This window comes from Armigeres subalbatus, unplaced genomic scaffold (assembly GCF_024139115.2).
Source record: "Armigeres subalbatus isolate Guangzhou_Male unplaced genomic scaffold, GZ_Asu_2 Contig141, whole genome shotgun sequence".
NCBI lineage: Eukaryota > Metazoa > Arthropoda > Insecta > Diptera > Culicidae > Armigeres > Armigeres subalbatus.
The window spans coordinates 41,780-63,489 of record NW_026942188.1 but is presented as its reverse complement, the minus strand read 5'-3'; the positions used below and the strand labels follow the sequence as shown (position 1 = coordinate 63,489).

At 39.6% G+C, this 21,710-nt stretch overlaps 1 protein-coding gene across 2 annotated transcripts; it reads right to left on the bottom strand.

The window, feature by feature from the left end:
* Positions 1 to 7,682: 7,682 nt before the first annotated feature.
* Positions 7,683 to 9,472, bottom strand: LOC134202770 (cystinosin homolog). Of its 2 annotated transcripts, none has more exons than XM_062677762.1 (5): positions 9,279 to 9,472; positions 8,783 to 9,218; positions 8,316 to 8,724; positions 8,156 to 8,258; positions 7,683 to 7,910 (listed from the first exon to the last, which is right to left on the bottom strand). In XM_062677762.1, the coding sequence occupies exons 1-5, from the start codon at positions 9,422 to 9,424 to the stop codon at positions 7,841 to 7,843; spliced, it is 1,164 nt and encodes a 387-aa protein (XP_062533746.1). In that variant the 5' UTR covers positions 9,425 to 9,472; the 3' UTR covers positions 7,683 to 7,840. The 2 variants fall into 2 exon arrangements, with proteins under 2 accessions (XP_062533746.1, XP_062533747.1); XM_062677763.1 differs by having other exon boundaries at positions 8,338 to 8,724.
* Between the last annotated feature and the right edge of the window lie 12,238 nt (positions 9,473 to 21,710).

Below are 21,710 nucleotides of genomic sequence, written 5' to 3'. Positions count from 1 at the left end.
GGAAGAAGGAAGAAGGAAGAAGGAAGAAGGAAGTAGGAAGAAGGAAGAAGGAAGAAGAAAGAAGAAAGAATGAAGAATGAAGAATGAATAATGAAGCATGAAGAAAGAAGATGGAAGCAGAAAGAAGGAAGAAGGAAGAAAAAAGAAAGAAGAAAGAAGAAGGAAGAAAGAAGCAAGAAGGAAGAAGGAAGAAAAAAGAAGGAAGAAGCAAGAAATAAAGAAAGAAGAAAGAAGGAAGAAAGAAGGAAGAAGGTAGAAGGAAAATGGGAAGAAGGCTGAAAGAAGGAAGAAGGAAGGAAGAAAGAAAGAAGAAATAAGGAATAAAGAAGAAAGAAGGAAGGAAGAAAGAAGCATGAAGCAAGAAAAAAAAGGAAGAAGAAGGAAGAACGAAGAAAAAAGAAGGAAGAAAGAAAAAATAAGTAAGAAGAAGAAAGAACGAAGAAAGAAGGTAGAAAGAAAAAAGGAAGAAAGAAAACGAGGAACGAAGAAGCAAGAAAGAAGAGAGAGGGAGGAAAGAAGGAAGAAGGAAGAAGGAAGAAGGAAGAAGAAAGAAGGAAGGAAGAAGAAGGAAGAAGATGAAAAAAGAAGGAAGAAGAAAAAAGAAAGAACGAAGGAAGAAGGAACAAGAAAGAAGAAATAACGAAGAAGGAAGAAAAGCAGGAAGAAGAAAGAAGAAAGAAGCAGGAAGGAAGGAGGAAGAAGCACAGAGAACAGACATGGAGGCTCGAACAAAATTTCTTGCAAAACATGTGTAAACAAACACACCGAACCTCAACGCCATCGACATTGCAACTCACAATCTCATTTTGACAACACGATGGCGCTGGTATACTCTTGCGTGCATAACGACACTAGCGCACAGTGGCATTTTTTTATGACGCTAGCGCTGATTATGCACGGGATAACGGCGACATTCCAAAGTTATTCAAAATTAACAGTAAAAAGTTATCACAACATGGCGAGTGCAGCTTCAACGTCTGTTCTCTGTGGAAGAAGGAAGAAGGTTGATGGTAGAAGAAAGAAGGAAGAAGGGAGGAGAAAGAAGGGCGTAGGAAGAAAGACGAAAAAAGAAGAAAGAAGGAAGAAGGACGAAGGAAGAAGTTCTCTGTTCTCAGTTCACTTTTCTCTTTTCACTTTGCACTTCTCACTTCCTACTTCTCATTTTTCACTATTCACTACTCCCCAAGCAACACAATTTGTTTCACTACTGAACATTGAACACTGTGTTGCAACTATTCGGAAAGAAACAATCTTTGCATATGTGCCATCAAATATAACTCTCTTGCAATAAAAAAAAGCTCAAGAGGTGGAGCCTACGGAAACATCCTTCGATTGCAGTAAAATTGCAATAATGTTGCAAAATGCTACAGCGAAAAAAATAAAACAAAATATAAAACTGGATTTGATTTGAGGATCTAATGATTGATAGTCCTTCACTCTATCACAGCATGATTCAACACTTCGAAGAGACTGCATGTTGACTTGCAATAAAAACCATCCGATTATGAAGTTTTGTACTGAGTTTCCTGTTACTTGACTGTTTCTTGTTACACCATCACAGGAAAAATGTGAGTTGTCAAAACGTTGAACGATGCTAAATTAAACATGAAGACACATTCAACTTGTCTGCAACTTAATTTAAACAAACAATTAAATTTTGAAAGACGTATTGAAGTTACATGGCAAAAAATATGCAACTTAATGATTTTGATTCGTGTTTGCAACATGCAGTGCAGTATTCTTTGTTTGTTTGTTTCCAAATGTCAAACACGTACTTCATTGCAATTTTAATGAAAATTCGAACGTTTTTGACATCTAGATGCAACTTTTTCGTGCTTTGATGTTTTTCCAATGCCTTCAATGAAACTGAATGAAAACAAGGTGCTTTTAGGAAGATGTTGCGTGTGCTACTTATCGTAATCTGAAGTCAATTTTTTTAAACTTTTCGGCCAAACGGCATTCGGCCAAATGGCATTCGGCCAAATGACCCGTTCGGCCAAACGGCATTCGGCCAAATGGCGTTCGGCCAAACGGCATTCGGTCAAACGACATTCGGCTAAATGGCCTGACACCGGTATAATAAAGGATTGATGTGGAGCAATATGTTTCAAAACTGCTGCTATACTAAACCATGCTTATCTAAGAGAATGTCAATTTGTTTAATTGAAATTTCTAAAAAACGGTATTTTGCCAAAGGTCATTCTGAAAAAGATTATTATTATTATTTATTCAGACTAAGGCCGAAGTGGCCTGTGCGGTATATAAGAGTCTTCTCCATTCGGCTCGGTCCATGGCTACACGTCGCCAACCACGCAGTCTACGGAGGGTCCGCAAGTCATCCTCCACCTGATCGATCCACCTTGCCCGCTGCGCACCTCGCCTTCTTGTGCCTGTCGGATCGTTGTCGAGAACCATTTGCACCGGGTTATTGTCCGACATTCTGGCTACGTGCCCGGCCCACCGCAGTCTTCGATGGATGGTTCTCCCAACAGCTGATGCAACTCGTGGTTCATTCGCCTCCTCCACGTACCGTCCGCTATCTGCACCCCACCATAGATGGTACGCAGCACTTTCCTTTCGAAAACTCCGAGTGCGCGTTGGTCCTCCACGAGCATCGTCCAGGTCTCGTGTCCGTAGAGGACTACCGGTCTAATGAGCGTTTTGTAGACTGTCAGTTTAGTACGGTGGCGAAATAGAGTCGAAGTGCGGAGTCCAAAGTATGTACGATTTCCAGCCACTATGCGTCTCCGAATTTCTCTGCTGGTATCATTTTCGGCAGTCACCAGTGAGCCCAAGTACACAAATTCTTCTACCACCTCGATTTCGTCACCACCGATGTCAACTCGCGGTGGGTGGCTCACATTGTCTTCTCTTGAACCTCTTCCTATCATGTACTTCGTCTTCGACGTGTTGATGACTAGTCCGATCCGCTTGGCTTCCCTCTTCAGTCTGATGTAGGCTTCCTCCAGCTTCTCAAAGTTACGTGCCATAATATCTATGTCGTCGGCGAAGCTAAATAGCTGGACGGACTTATTGAAAATTGTACCACTCGTGTTAATCCTGCTCTTCGTATTACCCCTTCCAAAGCGATGTTGAATAGCAGACACGAAAGACCATCACCTTGCCGTAACCCTCTGCGGGTTTCGAAGGGACTCGAGAATGCCCCTGAAACTCGAACTACGCACATCACCCGATCCATCGTCGTTTTGATCAACCGTGTCAGTTTATCCGTGAAAAAGATATAATCCATTAAATGTCATTCCGCGAAAGTTACATATCCCCTAATGCTGGATTCGACAATTTTTTTCCGGGGAAATATTATACATTCAATGCATATTGCTTAAGAAAGAATCTTATATATTTTTTCCTTATTCTGGCGAAATTCACCTACATCAATCAAAGAGATCACATCATATAATCCTTATTCTCATTCTCCTCAATCCATTCATTTTTACATTATTATGAGCTAACGCCTATTTCTGAAGAAATTTTCTTACTTCGTGAATATGCCTTATTTTAAAGAATGGATAATATCCACATTATGACTAAAATAAATACTCCCCTAAACAATTAGAAAATTCCCATAAGAAAATAGAAAATTGCCAATAAAGGAATCAGGGTATGAGCAATAAATAATTATAAAATTTCCACAAATAAAACAAAATTTCCATAAACAATTAAAATTTTTCCACAAAACAAAAATAAATAAGCACTTTTAAAAGCAAAAATTGCAATTATAAAAGAGACTTTTCCATAAAAAAATGAATGTTTCCACGAAAAAATACAAAATTCCGATAAATAAATCAATATGAGCAAAAAACAATAACAAAATTTTCCACAAAATAAATATATTTTTTCCATAACAAAATAAAAATTTTCCACGAAATGATCAATAAAAAGCAATAAAAAAAAATAAGAAAATTTCCATAAGGAAATATAAAAAAGCAATCAAACTGTGCTTTTTTTCCATAGATGACCCCTTCTTTAAAAGCGTTTAACATTCATGAAAAATTTCATCAGCTTTATTGCTTTCTTGTATTTTTTAACGGAAATTTTCTTATTTTTTTATTTCTCTTTATTGATTATTTTGTGGAAAATATTTATTTTTTTATGGAAAAAATATATTTATTTTGTGGAAAATTTTGTAATTGTTTATTGCTAATATTGATTTATTTACGGAAATTTTGTATTTTTTTCGTGGAACATTTTCATTCTCTTTTTTTTTTTTTTTTGTTTTGTGGAAAATTCTTAATAGTTTATGGAAATTTTGTTTTATTTGTGGAAATTTTATAATTATTTATTGCTCATACCCTGATTTTTTTATTGGCAATTTCCTAATTGTTTATGGAAAATTTCTAATTTTAAATGGAAATTTTATTTAGCTGCCCCACATTATCTAAGGAAACACATACATACATTTACGATTGCATCATTCTGAGCAGATGAATTTTTTTGGAAGAAGGAATCACATTCACCACTGCCTCATTCCAGTCAAACGCATTATTTTTGTTTACAAGGATTCACATCAACCGTTACCTTTCCGTTACCGTTTCTCAAGAAGGTATATACAGGACAGGAGTTTTATTTCGAAAATGGAAGAAATATTAACCAAAAAGCTTTCAATCAGAATTGCCGTTTGAGATTTTCCTTTTCTTTTCAAATACAGCATTTTTTCGACTATTTTAGTAAAAACTATCTTGGAGAAGACTGTACTTTGATATCTTATTAATTTAACACACACACATCTTGGAGGATCAAGCACATCTAGTACTAGCAAAGGATATTGAGCTGATAATTTCCAATAAGACACTCTTGAATGTATCTCGTCGATTGCGGAGATGGTTTTGCAAGAAGTACTTTATTTTCGGGGAATTGTTCCATCAGGGGAAATATCATTCCAGGAAATTGCATTCGGAGAATTTTCGTACAATCGGTTTAGGTGCCTGTCGGGAACTGGATCTTTGGCGAGAATATCAGTCGTTATTCTATATTAAGGCTGGTAAATCGGTAACTTTCCAGCTTTTTATATGACTTATGGTCCAAGGCTCAAAGCTATCAGACTACTGTTTAAATGTGTCCACGTCAAATATTTGCCAATAAGTTTGACATCGTTTAGACGACTTTTACATAAGTACTATTGGGACGAGTTAGGGACAAAAGATCGAAAGACAAAAGGTTGAAAGGACAAAAGGTTAAAAGACAAAAAATCGAAAAACAATAGGTCGAAAGGACAAAACCGTCAAACGGGTCAAAAGGTCGAAAAAACAAAACATCGAACGTGACAGAAGGTCGAAAACAACAAAAGGTGGAAAGGGTGACAAAGACAAAAGGTCGAAATAGACACGAAACTGAAACGGAAAGAATCAATCTCACAGAACTATCTATATACGTTGAAGTCATTATACGTTGCGTTGGTCCGTCCAATCCTGGGAACAGTTTCGTTGGTATGGGATCCATGTCAAGCAACAATGATCGAAAGATTTGAATCGGTGCAACGAAAATTCATGAGATTCGCCCTACGTTTTCTGCCCTGGAATGACCCATCGTATGCAGCCAGATGTCAACTGATTGGGATCGAAACTCCGCAAAAGCGACTATTGTTGCCAAAGTTCTGGTTGGAGAAGCGGATGCCCCCAATATTTTGGCGCTAATGGACATCAATGTGCCTGCGTATACGTTCCGTTTGCCTCGACGACACCATGACTACGACCTGAATGAACCAATTCGATCAATGATGATCGTATTTAATGAGACGAATTTTGACTTCGACTGACAAAGTGATCTTCTTAGAATTTAGGTTTTTGGAGTTAAGATTGATTAAGACCTACATACACTGTCGGATGATTATTATAACATTAATAAACAACAATAAACAATATATTCACAGTATTGTTTCATAGTAATTACTTCTTCTTCAAAAATAGCCATCAACTTTGATTTTGTTTATGTTTTAGGAAAAGTCTTTTGGTACCAACAGAATACATTTCACTCCAAATTTGATGTGATAAGTGTATTACGTCTTTTTGAACTTGTCATAAGACGAATTTATACAATTCCACTTTTTTATTGTACCTTTAACAGATACGTATTTCGACAGCAGGGTCGTCTGCAGTGTTACGTACTTGACTCGACTTTTTATCATAGATTCACGGTTATTAACGAAAAAAATGTCCATCCATTCTGAACTCGCCTTTCGAAAGATATAATATCCAGGCGTCTGCTATGAAAATTTCAAAATATTTCATCTAGGGAATCGAAAGTTATAGCAGTTACAAATTTATTGATTTTTGGGTTCGATATTTCACTAATATGCAACCATATATACCGTGAATTTTCTCCTGATTACATCCAAATAAATTATCATCAAATATGCATTTTGCAACCTCAACCAACTGTAACCTAAAACCTATTCTTTGAATAATAGAAAAAAAATAACAAATGATGTTAGAGATAATATTGTTCTAATGTCAATGACAAAATAGATAATACACCCACAATACAGTATTCAAATTACAGAATTATTGCCTGTTCAATCTCCTGATCATACCAAAGTGTGAATATTGTCTATGACAGACAAGTAACTACACTCTGAATGACGATTCTGCTTTTATTAAATATGATAATTGTTGGTAACATAGAATACCGCGCTGAAACAATTTTGTCTTTCATGGATACTGGGTAGTTAGTAAGACTAGTAACCAACATTTAAGCAACAATGTGCATCATTTGTTGTCAGTTATACAACCATCATCCAGTTCGATTCAAGCAGTGGTACAAAAACGGGTTCCATTTGAAAAAAAAAATGGGAAAGGCTAGGTTTTTCTCTTCTAGTTCTAGTATTCCCTGTGTCAGTTAATTTATGTAGTAAATGCATCGTAGTTCAACAAGTCAGTTAAATTGTTGAGACGTTCCGAAGTGGGGCATATATGCTCTTTCCGTCTACCGTTCTCGGAAAAGGCGGTTTTCCTCGTGTGATCTAGCCTTTCCCATTTTTTTTCCAAATGGAACTCGTTTTCGTACCACTGCTTGAATCGAACTGGATGATGGTTGTATAACTGACAACAAATGATGCACATTGTTGTTTAAATGTTGGTTACTAGTCTTACTAACTACCCAGTATCCATGAAAGACAAAATTGTTTCAGCGCGGTATTCTATGTTACAAACTATTATCATATTTAATAAAAGCGGAATCGTCATACAGAGTGTAGTTACTTGTCTGTCATAGACAATATTCACACTTTGGTATGATCAGAAGATTGAACAGGCAATAATTCTGTCATTTGAATACTGTATTGTGGGTGTATTGTCTATTTTGTCATTGACATTAGAACAATATTATCTCTAACATCATTTGTTATTTTTTTCTATTATTCAAAGAATAGGTTTTAGGTTACAGTTGGTTGAGGTTGCAAAATGCATATTTGATGATAATTTATTTGGATGTAATCAGGAGAAAAATCACGGTATATATGGTTGCATATTAGTTAAATATCGAACCCAAAAATCAATAAATTTGTAACTGCTTTAACTTTCGATTCCCTAGATGAAATATTTTTAAATTTTCATAGCAGACGCCTAGATATTATATCTTTCGAAAGGCGAGTTCAGAATGGATGGACATTTTTTTCGTTAATAACCGTCTCAGGCACACCGTGAGATTCCTTCACCACAGGCTTGGTCGAAAAATATGATGATTACTTGTACTCATTGTACTAATAATATAAGCTTCTATTGGCTGTTATTTGTTCTACTCTGAACTCGGGACTATTTGTTGAGATTATTTGAAACATTAAAAAACTGTGTGGTGGTTATTAATGAGTAAAATGCACCAAATGTTGTTAAAGTTTACTCGTCTGAATACTTGTATGTTTTCCAATTTTGTAAACATGATCCACGTGGTCTGATTTTCTGAAACAATATGAAAATAGACATTATTCGTAAAACCTACCATGAAGCTATTCAAGCAATTTTAGAAGTTAGAATTATGTTTGCATAATCTACGTTATTAATAAAATATTGATATTTTTTCTGATTTCTGGGCAAAGTTAGTTGTTTTTGTACTGTTTAGAACTGAAAGCTTTCGGATTATTTTTCACAATTAGTAATAAATAATAAATAAAAAGCATTCTATGTACAAAACGTATAAAAATTACCTGTATAAAACGTAATGTTGGACAATAAAAACTATGTCAAAAAGAATTGAAAACACTCCCAACCCGAATTTGACGGGATCACCCCAAATCGATTGCCAATCATCTGGAACAAAAATTAGTCACAATTAATTACGCAGATATTAAAACCGCTGAATCCTACCGAAATTCCACGCATTTATTACCATTTGTAGGATACTAAGCAGCCCTCCAGCGATATCAAGCAGCCGGTTCCATATCGAAAACCCTTCGGTGCTTTTCCGCTTGAAGTTCATATAAGCCTGCGGGAAGTACTTCACCAACGTCGTCGATAGCTTAATGTAGCTCAATATGTACAAAAAGTCCAACCAGTGAAATGCGCCGAAAACAGCCTGACTGGCCGCTATCGCTATAATAACGAAGTATGTTCCAACGATTACTTTGGCTGCTGGGGAAACTGTATTTCCATGCTTGGGGTAGAAGTAGCACTGCAGAATGGTGTACCCGGTGGCAAGCGAAGCATGTACGGCGAATCCTACATCGTTTCCAATCACGGGGTTCAACCCTTGCGGATGACGATCGAAGTATTCTTGCTGGAAAGTAGAAGGGACACATTTTATATTCTATTATATGTGCTGATACATTCGTTACCTCAATGTAATTATTCCAGTACATAAAAGAGTTGAAAACGGCATAGCAAATGTGCCCAACGATGTTAATGTGTAGGAAATCGAAACTCAAACCGACTACACTTTTACGTTGATGATTAAGGAAAATCTGTGGGTAGTAACCGATCGACCAGCATGCAGTGTAGGCCCATCCGATCACCAACGAAATGTAGATCAACGGCTGGTTTAGGGCCACCTTCAACCGGGCAAACAGTCTACGATCGTCAGCCCTTCCTTCAGGTTCGACGTCGGCCTTGATTATGAATCTCCCCTGATGGCTGCCAGTTACCGAAACGTACGTCCGCTTTTCGGTGTAGCTCGCACCCTCATAGAAGTGCGACTGCTCTGCAGTTATGTTCACATGACTCGCCCCGTCCACGGCGTTAAACTTCACCGTTACATTCCTGTCCACAACCCCGCTATAACGAAATACGCTCAATTTGGTAACGTTCGAGAATCACATTTACAACGCAACAAACTCAATCCACAGAAACAAATACGCCGGTTCGCCAAAGGTGCTGGTGTAGTCCTGAGGATCAAACCAGACCCGAAGCTGATCGACTGATCTCGCAGCACAAGCACTGCAGATCAACGCAGTTAGTAGTGCGATACTGGGTAGAGCCATTTCTGCACTGGCTTCATAGAATGTGCTTCACTGCTGGAGTGATGAAAACTGAAAACAGAGTATCGAGCTAATTTTCGGACGTTTTGGACGTATTCTGCTGTACGAAAAATTACTAATGGTTTTAGTTAATTTGACTCGCGTTTAAATAAATCTGTTTGAACAAAGGTATTAATCGGGAGACTATGAATTTGATTCAAGGTGGAAATAATGCAATTAGTTTCATGCGAGAACTACAAAATTGAGGCAGTGAAGTACTTGAAAGATAAACTAGTCAATCGACATAGTGTGTCATTATTCCCTCTATTGTTTATTAGAAAGATTGAAAATTAGTATTAGTGAATAAGAAACGCGATATAACTTGCAGAAGTAGTTCAACGTTATATGAATGAAATCCATCGCATTTTTATATCGTAAAACTAAGTGTTGGCAATTTAAAATTAGCGGTGTACCAAATTTGGCGCCTAACCCTAAATGATAGGATGTTCAGTAGATTCGCAAATAGATATGTAACGTGCAGATAATGCCTCAATTGGAAAACAATACAAAGCGCTCGGCTTGGTTCGCTGGCCCACATATGTGTGGATGTCACCAAGATGGACCATAAATCTCCACCAAGAAGAAGGTATCAGATTGATAAGGACTGTTGCCGGCTGATAGTGATTATTTTGTATCATACAACTTCATCTTCCATGGCTCTCGATTCCAACTGGAACTTAGCTGTCTTTTCAACTTAGTTTTCTGCATTTTCACAGTTATCAATTGGAAACTTTTTAAAGCCTGCCTTTGCAAGAATTGCATCTTATGTGGAAATCACAATGGAGACAGGGAGAAGATGTTGGTTCTCTTCGGACAACACTCTAGGCCAAACATTTTCTCGCTAGGCTAACTGGCAGCCCTCGTGTATTACACATTATAGAGATTAATAACTCGCGTTGTTTATATTTTATCCGCTGAAAAAACGGTGCAATTATGGAATGGTATAATATTGCAGACGCATTTCTTTTCGTTTTGAGTGGAGAAACTACCCAACTTAGGAAAAGTACCACAAAACTAATGTTTCACCCTGCAAGTCACTAGGCCGAAAGTTATTTGGCCGAATAAGCCATTTAGCCAAAAATGTCATTTGGAAAGGACCATTTGGCCAAAACCACCGTTTGGCCTGAATGGTTGTCTGGCAGAAGCGGCTAAGGGGCCTTCCAGAAACCACGTGGTCATATATGGGGGGAGGGGGTTTGGAAAATGACCACGATAAGCCACATGGGGGGAGGGGGTGTTGCTCTCGAACCACGTGGTTTTTTTTACACGAAAAACTTTTGGTGAATAACAATAGCGGTGTATAAAATACAAATCATCAAAATTTAATGATTTAATCATTAAACACAAAGCGCATCTTAGGGCCGATGCCCACGTAGCGTCTTTTCAACTCAGTGTTAAAAAGAATTTAGCATTAAGCATCGAGAAAACCCGGTAACGCAGCGTCGGTCGCAACGCCGATGCATATCTGAGTTATTTGGCCATAAAAAAAATAAACGAAAAAACAGGTTGCGTTTCAGTCTCAATTTCTACAAAAAAAAATTGGTAAAGAGAAATGAAATTTTTTTTTTTTTTTAATTCCTGCGCAGATGGTTTTTGGCATCACGCCGCCGACACTTTTGCATCAGCGGACTACAGCTACAATTTTGAAAACTGTTCATGTTTTTACAATAATTCAAGAAAAATCTTCAAAAGAATTTCTTGTGGATATTCAGGAAAAATCCAGTAGAAAAATTTCCTGTAAAAACTTTGACCTTACTTCATACAATCCTGATAAAGTGCTAGCATTCAGAATGTTTTTTGAACAATTCTCTCTGGAAAATTTTGCTAGAAATTGGTCATGAAAAAAACAAAACATCTCCAGTGTAAATGCCGAAAAAAATTCCATGTGAATTCTGTCTGAAAATTCAAAACAGTCTCGTGGGAAATACATATAGGGTAACGGTACCAATAGTGGAGGTATTAGTAGATCCACAAAAGAAAATATTTTTAAAAAATTGATAATTATGGGAAATTTACTGCTTTAATATCTTAGTCAATAGATAAACTAATAAATTTGCTAACAAAAATGAGATAGATGTCATTTAACATCAACAATCACGAAATATTGCTTGCACCACTATGTGTACACTGTTCCTTTAGTGGCGGTAAAAATTAATTTTGGTTCCCATAGTGGTGCTATCCATTGGTTTCTTATGAGACTCGCTACTATTGGTACAGTTGCACCACTATAGGTGCAAGGGAGTCAATTTTGTTGAGGAAAATCATTGTTTTCAATAGTTTTTCAAGTGAAATCCTAAGATAAGTTACATTTAACAGGATATTTGAAGCACGACGCATCATCTGAAACCATCGTAAAGTGTATAAATATGATCAATCTCATTTAAACCCCACTACCTCCACTATTGGTGCTACCTCCACTAAGGGTACGGGTACCCTAATAATAATTTTCGGTGGAAAAAAATGTTCATATTTTCATATTTTTTTTTACATTCTAATGAATTTCTTCGACAAGTTCTTCCGAATCTTCACCAGAAATTCTTTTTCATTTCCAAAATAAGTTTTTCGAACATTTTAGGGAGTGCATTTCAAAATGTTCAGTCTCCAGTTAGCCTTACGAGCAAAGGCGTAGGATTGCCAATCCGGAGATGACGAGTTCGATTCTCGTTCCTGTCTAGGATGTTTTCGGGTTTCAAACATTGTCGACACCCTAGGTATAATGTATCCATCGTACTTGCTACACAAGATATATAATCGTACAATGGCTGGCATTTAAAACTTTCAATTTATAACTGAGGAAATGCTAATAGAATAAACTAAGTTGAAAAGCAGACCAACTTCCAGTTGGAATATAGAGCCATAGAAGAAGAAGAAGACTTCTAAATTTTTCAAGAAAAAATTCTCTGAATTTTCATGAGAAATTAAATAGCCAATGCCACATGAAACACTTTGCTATTACCGTTGATTTTTTGTTTTTGGATTTTTGTTTTCAAATTTTGAATTTTGAAATGAATTTTTCTACGCTCTTTGTGAATTCTATCACATTTTTTAAATTTTCCAAATTTTTTTATTCGAGGCATTATTTAGAATTTCCACGGAAGAGTCTATGGATTATCTTCAAAAAATACTTTGGATTTTCAAAGAATAAATCTTTAGAATTCTCAAGGTTCATGTTTTTTTGAATTTGCACCATAAATTCTTTCAAAATTTCATGGGAAATTCATTCTTCTTCGGAAAGTCATTTTGATTTCTTTGTAGGTTCAGCTAAACATTGCTTTAAATCTTTACCATGCAAAGAAGCACAAGAAATTATTTAAAAATTTTAAGGAATTTTCACATAAGAAAATCTTTAAAATTTTGATTTGATTTTCTAAAGAATTCCTATTGGAATTGCTTCTAAAGTACAATCTTCACAAGTACTACAAAAGTGCAATTTTTTCGTTATTTCCACTTGTAAAAACATCGAAATATCCTCGGGAAATTCATTATTGGTGTTTTAGATTCTACTGGAAAATCTTAGGAATTTCCATCGGAAATATGTTGGTATATTCCAAATAATTTCTTTTGGAAATTAAAAAAACTGCTGAAAATTTCTAAGATTTTTTTTTGAAAAACGAAAAAAATTTCCATTGGAAATTTAGAAGAATTTCCTTTGAAGATTCATTAAAGTTGCCTAGGATTTTGAAAAAAAATCTTTAGAGATTATGTAAAAAAGTAAGCTGGATTTTTTTTCTAATTTATACTGGAAATTCTTCGGAATTTGATGTTTATTGGAATTTTCATCGTAAATATGCATTTCGGATCCTTCTACGGATTCTTCTAGTTCTTCAAAATTTCTACCGAACCTTTTTTAGGAACTCTTCCACAGAAAGTCGTTGAAATACTGAAGATTTTTCCGTGAAGACTCCGAAGAATTTCTTCTACATAATCTGAAGGGTTTCCCTTGCAACTCCAGAATAATTATTCTTGAAAATTAGGAAGAACTTGGGGCCCTCCTTAGCCGTGCGGTAAGACGCGCGGCTACAAAGCAAGACCATGCTGAGGGTGGCTGGGTTCGATTCCCGGTGCCGGTCTAGGCAATTTTCGGATTGGAAATTGTCTCGACTTCCCTGGGCATAAAAGTAACATCGTGTTAGCCTCATGATATACGAATGCAAAAATGGTAACTTGGCTTAGAAACCTCGCAGTTAATAACTGTGGAAGTGCTTAATGAACACTAAGCTGCGAGGCGGCTCTGTCCCAGTGTGGGGATGTAATGCCAATAAGAAGAAGAAGTAGGAAGATCTTGGAATTTAAAATTAATCCAAGCAATAAATGTAGGCAATTATTTAGGATTAAGAAGCCTAGTTCTTATGATATTGAACAATTAGGCTAATTGATCGAAAAATTTTATAATGCACCTAATTAGAACATTTAGGTGCATTATTAAATTTTTCGATCAATAATGCACAAAATTCTAGTAGTGCGTATGAAAAAGGTTATGACATAGAGAAGTTTGCATTTAAAAAATCAACATGAAATTCCAAATAAAATGCTTTTTAAATTCATAAAAGGGTCTTAGAACTAAGAAGAGTCCTGCGATATGAAAAAAAGGGGCAGTGTTCCAGAAAAAAAACACTCCAATTCCTAAAACAATCTAGGGTAATAAATAGTGTTATAATAACGATTGAAATTGAATTCCAAAACAAATCTCAAACCTTTCAGGACGGATGGGTCATATATGCCCAGCGTTTAAGATTGTCTATTAAATCACAAAAGAGAGCTAGACCACCATTTTCTTCAGTAAAATTGTTCATCTAGATATTGGTTTTACAGAAAAAAATATGGGAGCTCAAATTTGACTGAAAACTCAGTTATCCGAAACCTTGGGAAGATTTCGATTCTAAGAGCATGCAAATGAAGTTGAAATGTTTGAATCATTCTGAACACTCAGATAAGATGGGCCATCCTGAACGTTAAGCCAGTGATTGCTCTCAAGTTCAACCCACGACTTCTCGGGTGACCAATCATGACAATTGTAATGTCCTCATCATCGGTATGTACCCAATCCGATGAAATATGCATATGATCCTAATTTCCATTAACATGAGATCTAAGAGACAAGGTACCCAAAATTATCTTGAGTCAACATCAAGCTGCACAATGACTATGACTTTTTTGTAGGGCCTTAGAAGCACTGGGTTCACGGACTTGAATGATTAAGTAGTTCAAACATTACGACTTCCAGGACGTTTTTTAAAACCTAAAAGTTTTGTATAACCTAAGTCGAGTCAAGTACGAAAGACTGAAGACGACCTCACTGTTGAGGTCGAAATACGTATCTGTCAAGGTACAATCAAGTGGTGGAATTAAATGGGAAGGTACAAACTCGTCTTATGACAAGTAAAGACATTCCATTAAAAACTCAACATACTTTTTTAACTAAAAAGTCTGTAGTAGCTTGTACAAATAACAATTGTCATATCAACCCAATGGACCTAATGGGATATTATATCATACATCATTCATAATTTGGTTAATTGGATAAATCGAATGATCCGAACTCCATAATGATAATTGATCTATAATACATTCATTCTTCTATGAGTCGCTTATGAAAGGACCATTGACTGAAGCATATTCGAGATATGGAATAGAAGTTCATTGGGAAATTATTCGAAAGACATCAGAGTGACCGAGAAAATATGTTTAGTATGGCATCATTGGATTCCACGAGTCAATATCAAAATAAAATTTCAATGAAGAATTAGAAATTTTGAGAGATGAGCCAGCTCTAGATTATTTAATAGAGAAAAAATAGAAATTTTCCATAATAGAATTGGAAATTGCCAATAAAGAAATCAGGGTATGAGTATTGAATAAATATAGAATTACTGCAAATAATGCAAAATTTCCATAAACAGTTAAAAATTTTCCACAAAACAATAATAAATTAGCACCTGTAAAAGCAAAAATTGCAATTATGTATTTAAAAAAATCGCGAGTCCGCATTTTTTTGTATCCTCCTGTTGCATCGAAGGTATGCGAGTTCTAGATAACCTAATACCTGATACACATTACAACATGATAACATCATAAAAATCTTCTTCCATTTTAAAAATAGATCGGATTAACCATATGTTTTAGTTACAAAGTTTTTTTTTTAATTTTTGTACTTGAAAAAAAAACCACGTGGTCAAAGGGGGGGAGGGGGGGGGTCTGCCAAATGACCACGATAGACCACATGGGGGGGGGTTTGAAAATCTTCAAAAATATGACCACGTGGTTTCTGGATGGCCCCTAATGTGAAAAGTGAGAAGGGAAAAATAAGGAATGGAAAGTTAGAAATTACGAGTTAGACGTAAGACGTCGTACTTCTCATTTCGCACTTCTAACTTTTTACAGCAAGAAGTGAGAAATGAGGAGTGGGAAGTTAGACGTCTCATTTCTCACTCCTCATTACTCTTTTCTCATTGCAAAAAATGAGGAGAGCGAAGTAAGAAGTAGGACCCCACTTCCCACTCATCATGTCTTACTTCTCATTTCTCACTTTTCGTAGTGAGAAGGGCGAAAATATGAGTAAGAAGTAAAGAGTTATATGTCTCATTTCTCACTCCTCACTGCAAAAAGTGAGAAGAGTGAAGCGTAAGGTTAGGCGCCTTACTTGACACTCCTCATTTATCACTTCCTACCTTTCGGTGAGTGAGGTGCCTTACTCCCCACTCATCATTTCTCACTTTCCACAGTGGCTCTTTCTGCCAGACGATCATTTAGGCCAAACGACGTTTTCGGCCAAATGGTACTTTGCAAATGACTTCTTCTGCAAAAAGACATTTTCAGACAAATTACTTTTGGGGTAGCATCAACAAAGCCGGAACACGAATTAATCTAATTAGGCAATAAAAAACTATGATAAACCCGGCCAGCTACCAGAATTCATCACTGATGTCAGTTATCTCGGCAATCGCAGGCGTTGAAGGAATGACGATGAGTATTCATAGAAGTTGTCTCTCCTGGATGGCATCTCTGATTAGCCATAGGCCGCGGCAGTGTGGTGGCATCTATTCTGGACCACACTTGCTGGACAAAGTTTTCCGCCTGCTGCCACCTGGAAAGTCGACCCTCTGGAATATCCTTCAGCCATGGCTCTGCAACCGTAGTCAGCGGTCGCTGCACAAGAAAATGGCCGGGTGTCAGTACGTTCAAGTCGCTAGGATCGTTACTGATTTGCGTGAGCGGCCTGCAGTTCAGACACGCTTCGATTTGTGTCAAGACCGTGTTGAGCGCATCGGGAGTAACCGTTCTTAGACCAATCATCTTCTTCAAATGCTGCTTGGTTCTAATCCAGACGATGGGCGAATTAGAAGCGAAGGACGATCGAAATGATGTCGTCCTGAACCGTCGGTCCCACCATCAAGGCGTTGTTGCGGGAGACTCCAGTCGACGTACCGCACGATGCGTCAATCACCACCCTAAGTTTCGTAGTCGTACTATCGGGTACTATCGGGGCGCAATGATGTGGAATGAAGTATTGCGGTAAAGCAGCATCTTCTTCATCTCCAAATACCTCCTCCATGTAACCCATGTGGAGATATTCGTGAATAAATTCACTATATAGCTTCAGCTGCGGATTTGTATAAAGACGGCAGAAGAGGAAACGTCGCATCGCGATAGATCGTGAATCTCCGAGCTGACAAATCAAGAACTCTTTCTTCGGAAGCGTGACAATGAAACGGCTACTTGCGTCACCCACTGCTGTGCGATCGAACAGCTTGTCACAGGCGTATTCCTCCACTGCACACTGTTCGTTTTACACTACTCCAGCTCCCAGAATCGTGTGAGTAGATCGTCGAGCTTCTCCGTACACGTGTTGACAATAATGTGCGGCCTGCACACGTCTGTCTCGGCAGGAAGGTTCCCGCATACAATCTGGCCGAGTGATGTATTTTGAACGATAGGCCCGTCATCTCCTAATCTGATCTTCTTCTTGTGAAGTAGGTCAAAGAACAGACTTTATCCGATGATCACATCTACGCAACCATGCTCCGTAAACATCCGATCAGCGAGGGCGAAAGTGCCTTTACGAGATCGCTTGAACTTCAGGCACTGTGACGCTCGTTCTGATATGAAGCAGAGCTGAGAGTCACTGTCAAGTAGTGCTCTAGCTTGCATGGTGTTTCTAAATTGATCCTTATGGATCACGATCGCAATGCGAGAAGAACTGATCGTGACACCTTGAGCGGGTAGTACAATACTGGGAGTGTCTGGTGTGGGTGACGATTGACATAGCATGCTTGTATTGGCAATAGGAATGGGGATTTGGAAGATTGGTTGGTGGATTGCTGAGGATTAAATTGAGTTGGCTTTCTCAGTTGATGTCATCTGATTTGTGTGTGGGTATGAAAGAGCCTTTACATTATGGTGTACAGCGAGCTTAACATCCGCTACTCGCTACTGTGTGGTCGGCGCTAACCTTTGCTGCCATCGCAGCAGCCTCACCCTGGTAGCGAGTCAATTTGTCACTTTCAACTGCACACCGGCGGACAGGTAAGACGCGCTTGATAGGTGGTTCCTTTCCTGATTATTTCGGTTTCTCACAATTTGAATGTCGGTTCTGAGCAATTTGTTGCACGCGCTTGTTCGGTTGTGGCACTTGCTGTTCACTGGTGTTCAGGTGCAACAATGAATGATGTCGCTGTCCACAAATACGACATGTACCTCGAGAGCCAAACTTGGCGGCATGACCACGGCTTTAGCGCTTCTCCGGTCAACGACGTGCGAAAGTAGGTGAACCGATCGATACCGTTCAAGTGTGGATTGTCAACAATCAGGTTTTGAAAGTGTCCCTGAAAGTGACTCACTCCATCAGCCATCCTCGAAACGTCGGCAGCTTCAACTCAGGTAGCTTGACACGCATGGCTGGCATTGAAATCTGGCTGTTGTGGAGCTGCACAGGAAACTGCTGAATACTTGAACCAGGAACTTGCAAGAATGCTTCTAACGACTGTTTCAAACTGAAGTATTGGTTGATGAGTGCCTTCATAACTTTGGAGTTTTGCTTTCTTCCGTTCATTTGGGGTAGGTAACGGGCGACCCGGAAGGATCAGCAAAACGTAGACTTCCGATATTTATGGACCTGACGAACAAGTTCGGTGAATTACGTACCTGCAGCTGATCGGTAAAGGCGAAACCCTACTCCCAAAGAACCCGTTTATTATTTCAAAGTCCGTAGAGGCATGTGCTGGACCGATCGAGAACGCGAAAACTGAAGCGCAAGGAACTAAATACTCCCTGAGTGTCCGTGACCCGGCCCAAGTGCAAAAGTTACTTAAACTAACAAAGCTCATCGACGGAACCGAGGTAGAAGTGGTATCGCACCCAAACTTGAACGTTAGCCGTTGTGTCATCTCGTGCTACGAATTGATCGGTATGGAGGATAAGGACATCCTGGTGGAGCTGATAAATGACAAAGTCATCCGTGTTCAGCGGATCACCAAAAACCAAAACTTACTTACTTACTTATGGATCCTGTACACCTCCGGTGGTGCAAAGGGCCGACTTGAAAGATCTCCATCCTGAGCGATGCCCGGCTATCGCTTTAACCTGTTGCCAGGTTAGATTTCGGTCGACTTCTTTTATTTCTTTATTGAGGCTTCGCCGCCATGAGCCTCTGGGTCTGCCTCTGCTGCGATGTCCCGCTGGGTTCCAGTCTAATGCTTGCTTACAGATTTCGTTTCCGCCCCTACGTAGAGTGTGGCCGACCCAGCCCCACTTCCGATCCCGAATTTCTGTTGCTATCGGCCTCTGGTGACAACGACGATGGAGCTCGTTGTTTGAGATCCAGTTGTGAGGCCACCAGGCCCGAATTATATACCGCAGGCATCTGTTAATGAACACCTGCAGCCGTTGAGTGTTCTCCACTGATACACACCATGTTTCGCTAGCGTATAACAGCACAGATTTCACGCTAGAGTTGAAAATTCGTATTTTGGTGCGTTCACTTATCTGCCTGTTTTTCCAGATATTTCTTAAACTCGCAATTTCAGCCCTTGCTTTCTTTATCCGTGCGCCTATGTCGATCTTGGTACCGCCGTCTGACGCCATTTGGCTACCAAGATATTGGAAGCTTTCAACATTCTCCACTGGTTGCCCGGCTACTGTGAAACTGGAAGAAGTCACCGTGTTTACATCCAACGATTTGGTTTTGTTGACGTTGATGACTAAACCTGCCGAGGAGGAGCGATCGGCAAGGTCGTTGAGCTTACTCTGCATATCAGAGCGCCGTTGCGCGAGTAGTGCAACGTCATCCGCCAATTCGAAGTCGTTTAGGTGCTCCATGGTTATAGGCTGCCATAACAGCCCGCGGTTTGGTTCACGGTCAATCGCATCTACCAGAATCTCATCGATTACGATGAGGAACAGTAACGGTGATAGAATACATCCTTGCCTCACACCAGCTACGACCCGGATAGGGTCGGACAGGACCCCATTGTGCAGCACTCTACACGAAAAGGCCTCGTACTGTGCTTCGATGAGGCCGATGATTTTCTCAGGAGCCCCCTTGCGTCTCAGGGCGCCCCACATATTCTCGTGATTGAGACGGTCGAAAGCTTTTTCGTAGTCAATGAATACCAAGTAAAGGGACTCTTGGAATTCGTTGACCTGCTCCAAAATGATGCGGAGCGTGACAATATGGTCCACACAGGATCTTCCGGCACGGAATCCGGCTTGCTGCCGCCGGAGAGTCGCATCGATCTTCTCCTGAATCCGGGCTAGGATAATTTTGCACAGAACTTTGAGAACGGTACACAACAACATAATGCCTCGCCAGTTATCGCATACAGTCAGGTCACCCTTTTTGGGCACCTTCACTAAGATACCTTGCATCCAGTCGACCGGGAAAGTTGCGGTGTCCCAGATATTACGAAATAAACGATGCAGTAGTTGAGCGGATGTCATGGGGTCAGCTTTGAGCATCTCGGCTGATATGCGATCGACCCCTGGGGCTTTATTCGATTTCATGCTTTGGATGGCTGTTTGAATCTCTAGCAGTGATGGAGCTTCGGTATTGACGCGTGTTATACGTCGGATCCTAGCCAGATCATGCCGAGGTGGTGATGGCCTGGCTGGCACTTGAAAAAGTTGTTCGAAGTGCTCGAACCAGCGTTTCAGCTGGTCAGTTGGGTCGGTCAATAACTGATCATTCGCGTCTTTCACAGGCATCGTTGCATTCATCTTCGCCCCGCTTAAGCGTCGTGAGATATCGTAGAGGAGGCGAATGTCCCCGGTTGCTGCGGCTCTCTCTCCTTCGTCGGCCAGAGAGTCTGCCCACGCTCGCTTGTCCCGTCGACATGAGCGTTTTACTTCCTTCTCAAGAGCCGCGTATCGTTGACGGGCTAAGACTTTGGCTCCTCTAGTTTTCGATCGCTCTATCGTGGCTTTGGCTTCTCTTCGCTCCTCTATCTTCCTCCAGGTCTCATTGGTGATCCATTGTTTTCTCTGGGTGCGCAGTTCGCCCAGATTGTTCTCGCTGGTGGCGATGAAGGCATTCTTGATGGCGGTCCATTGGTCTTCCACGCTGCCGCAGACGCGACATCGGCACTACGTTTATTCCGTACATCAAGAAGGCTCCGTTTCCATTTTCGGCTGATGCAGATGTGGTCGATTTGATTTTCTGTAAAGCTGCCACCTTCCGGAATTTCTGCAGCACGCGTCTCCAGTTCTTCAACGAAGGACCGTTTCACCGTGGCATCTTCCAGTGGGCGTGTGTTGAATCGTCGTCCAACTCTTTCCTCCTACCGACGAATCTGCGCAATGCGCAGGCGTATTTCGCCGATGAGGAGGTGATGATCAGACGCGACATCGGCACTACGTTTATTCCGTACATCAAGAAGGCTCCGTTTCCATTTTCGGCTGATGCAGATGTGGTCGATTTGATTTTCTGTAAAGCCGTCACGGGAGACCCACGTGACCTTGTGAACCGGTCGATGAGGGAAGAGCGATCCCCCGATCACCATGTCATTATTACCACAAAATTCTGCGAACAGCTCTCCGTTTTCGCTCATTTCTCCGAGACCATGGCGTCCCATAATGCGCTCATGGTTCGAGTTGTCGGATCATATCTTCGCATTGAAGTCGCCCAAACAGATCTTGATATCACCCTTCGGAATTCTATCTACGACGGCATTGAGTTGACTGTAGAAGTTCTCTTTGTCTTGCAGATCGGCAGCATCGGTTGGCGCATAACATTGGATTATAGTAAGGTTTCGGACCC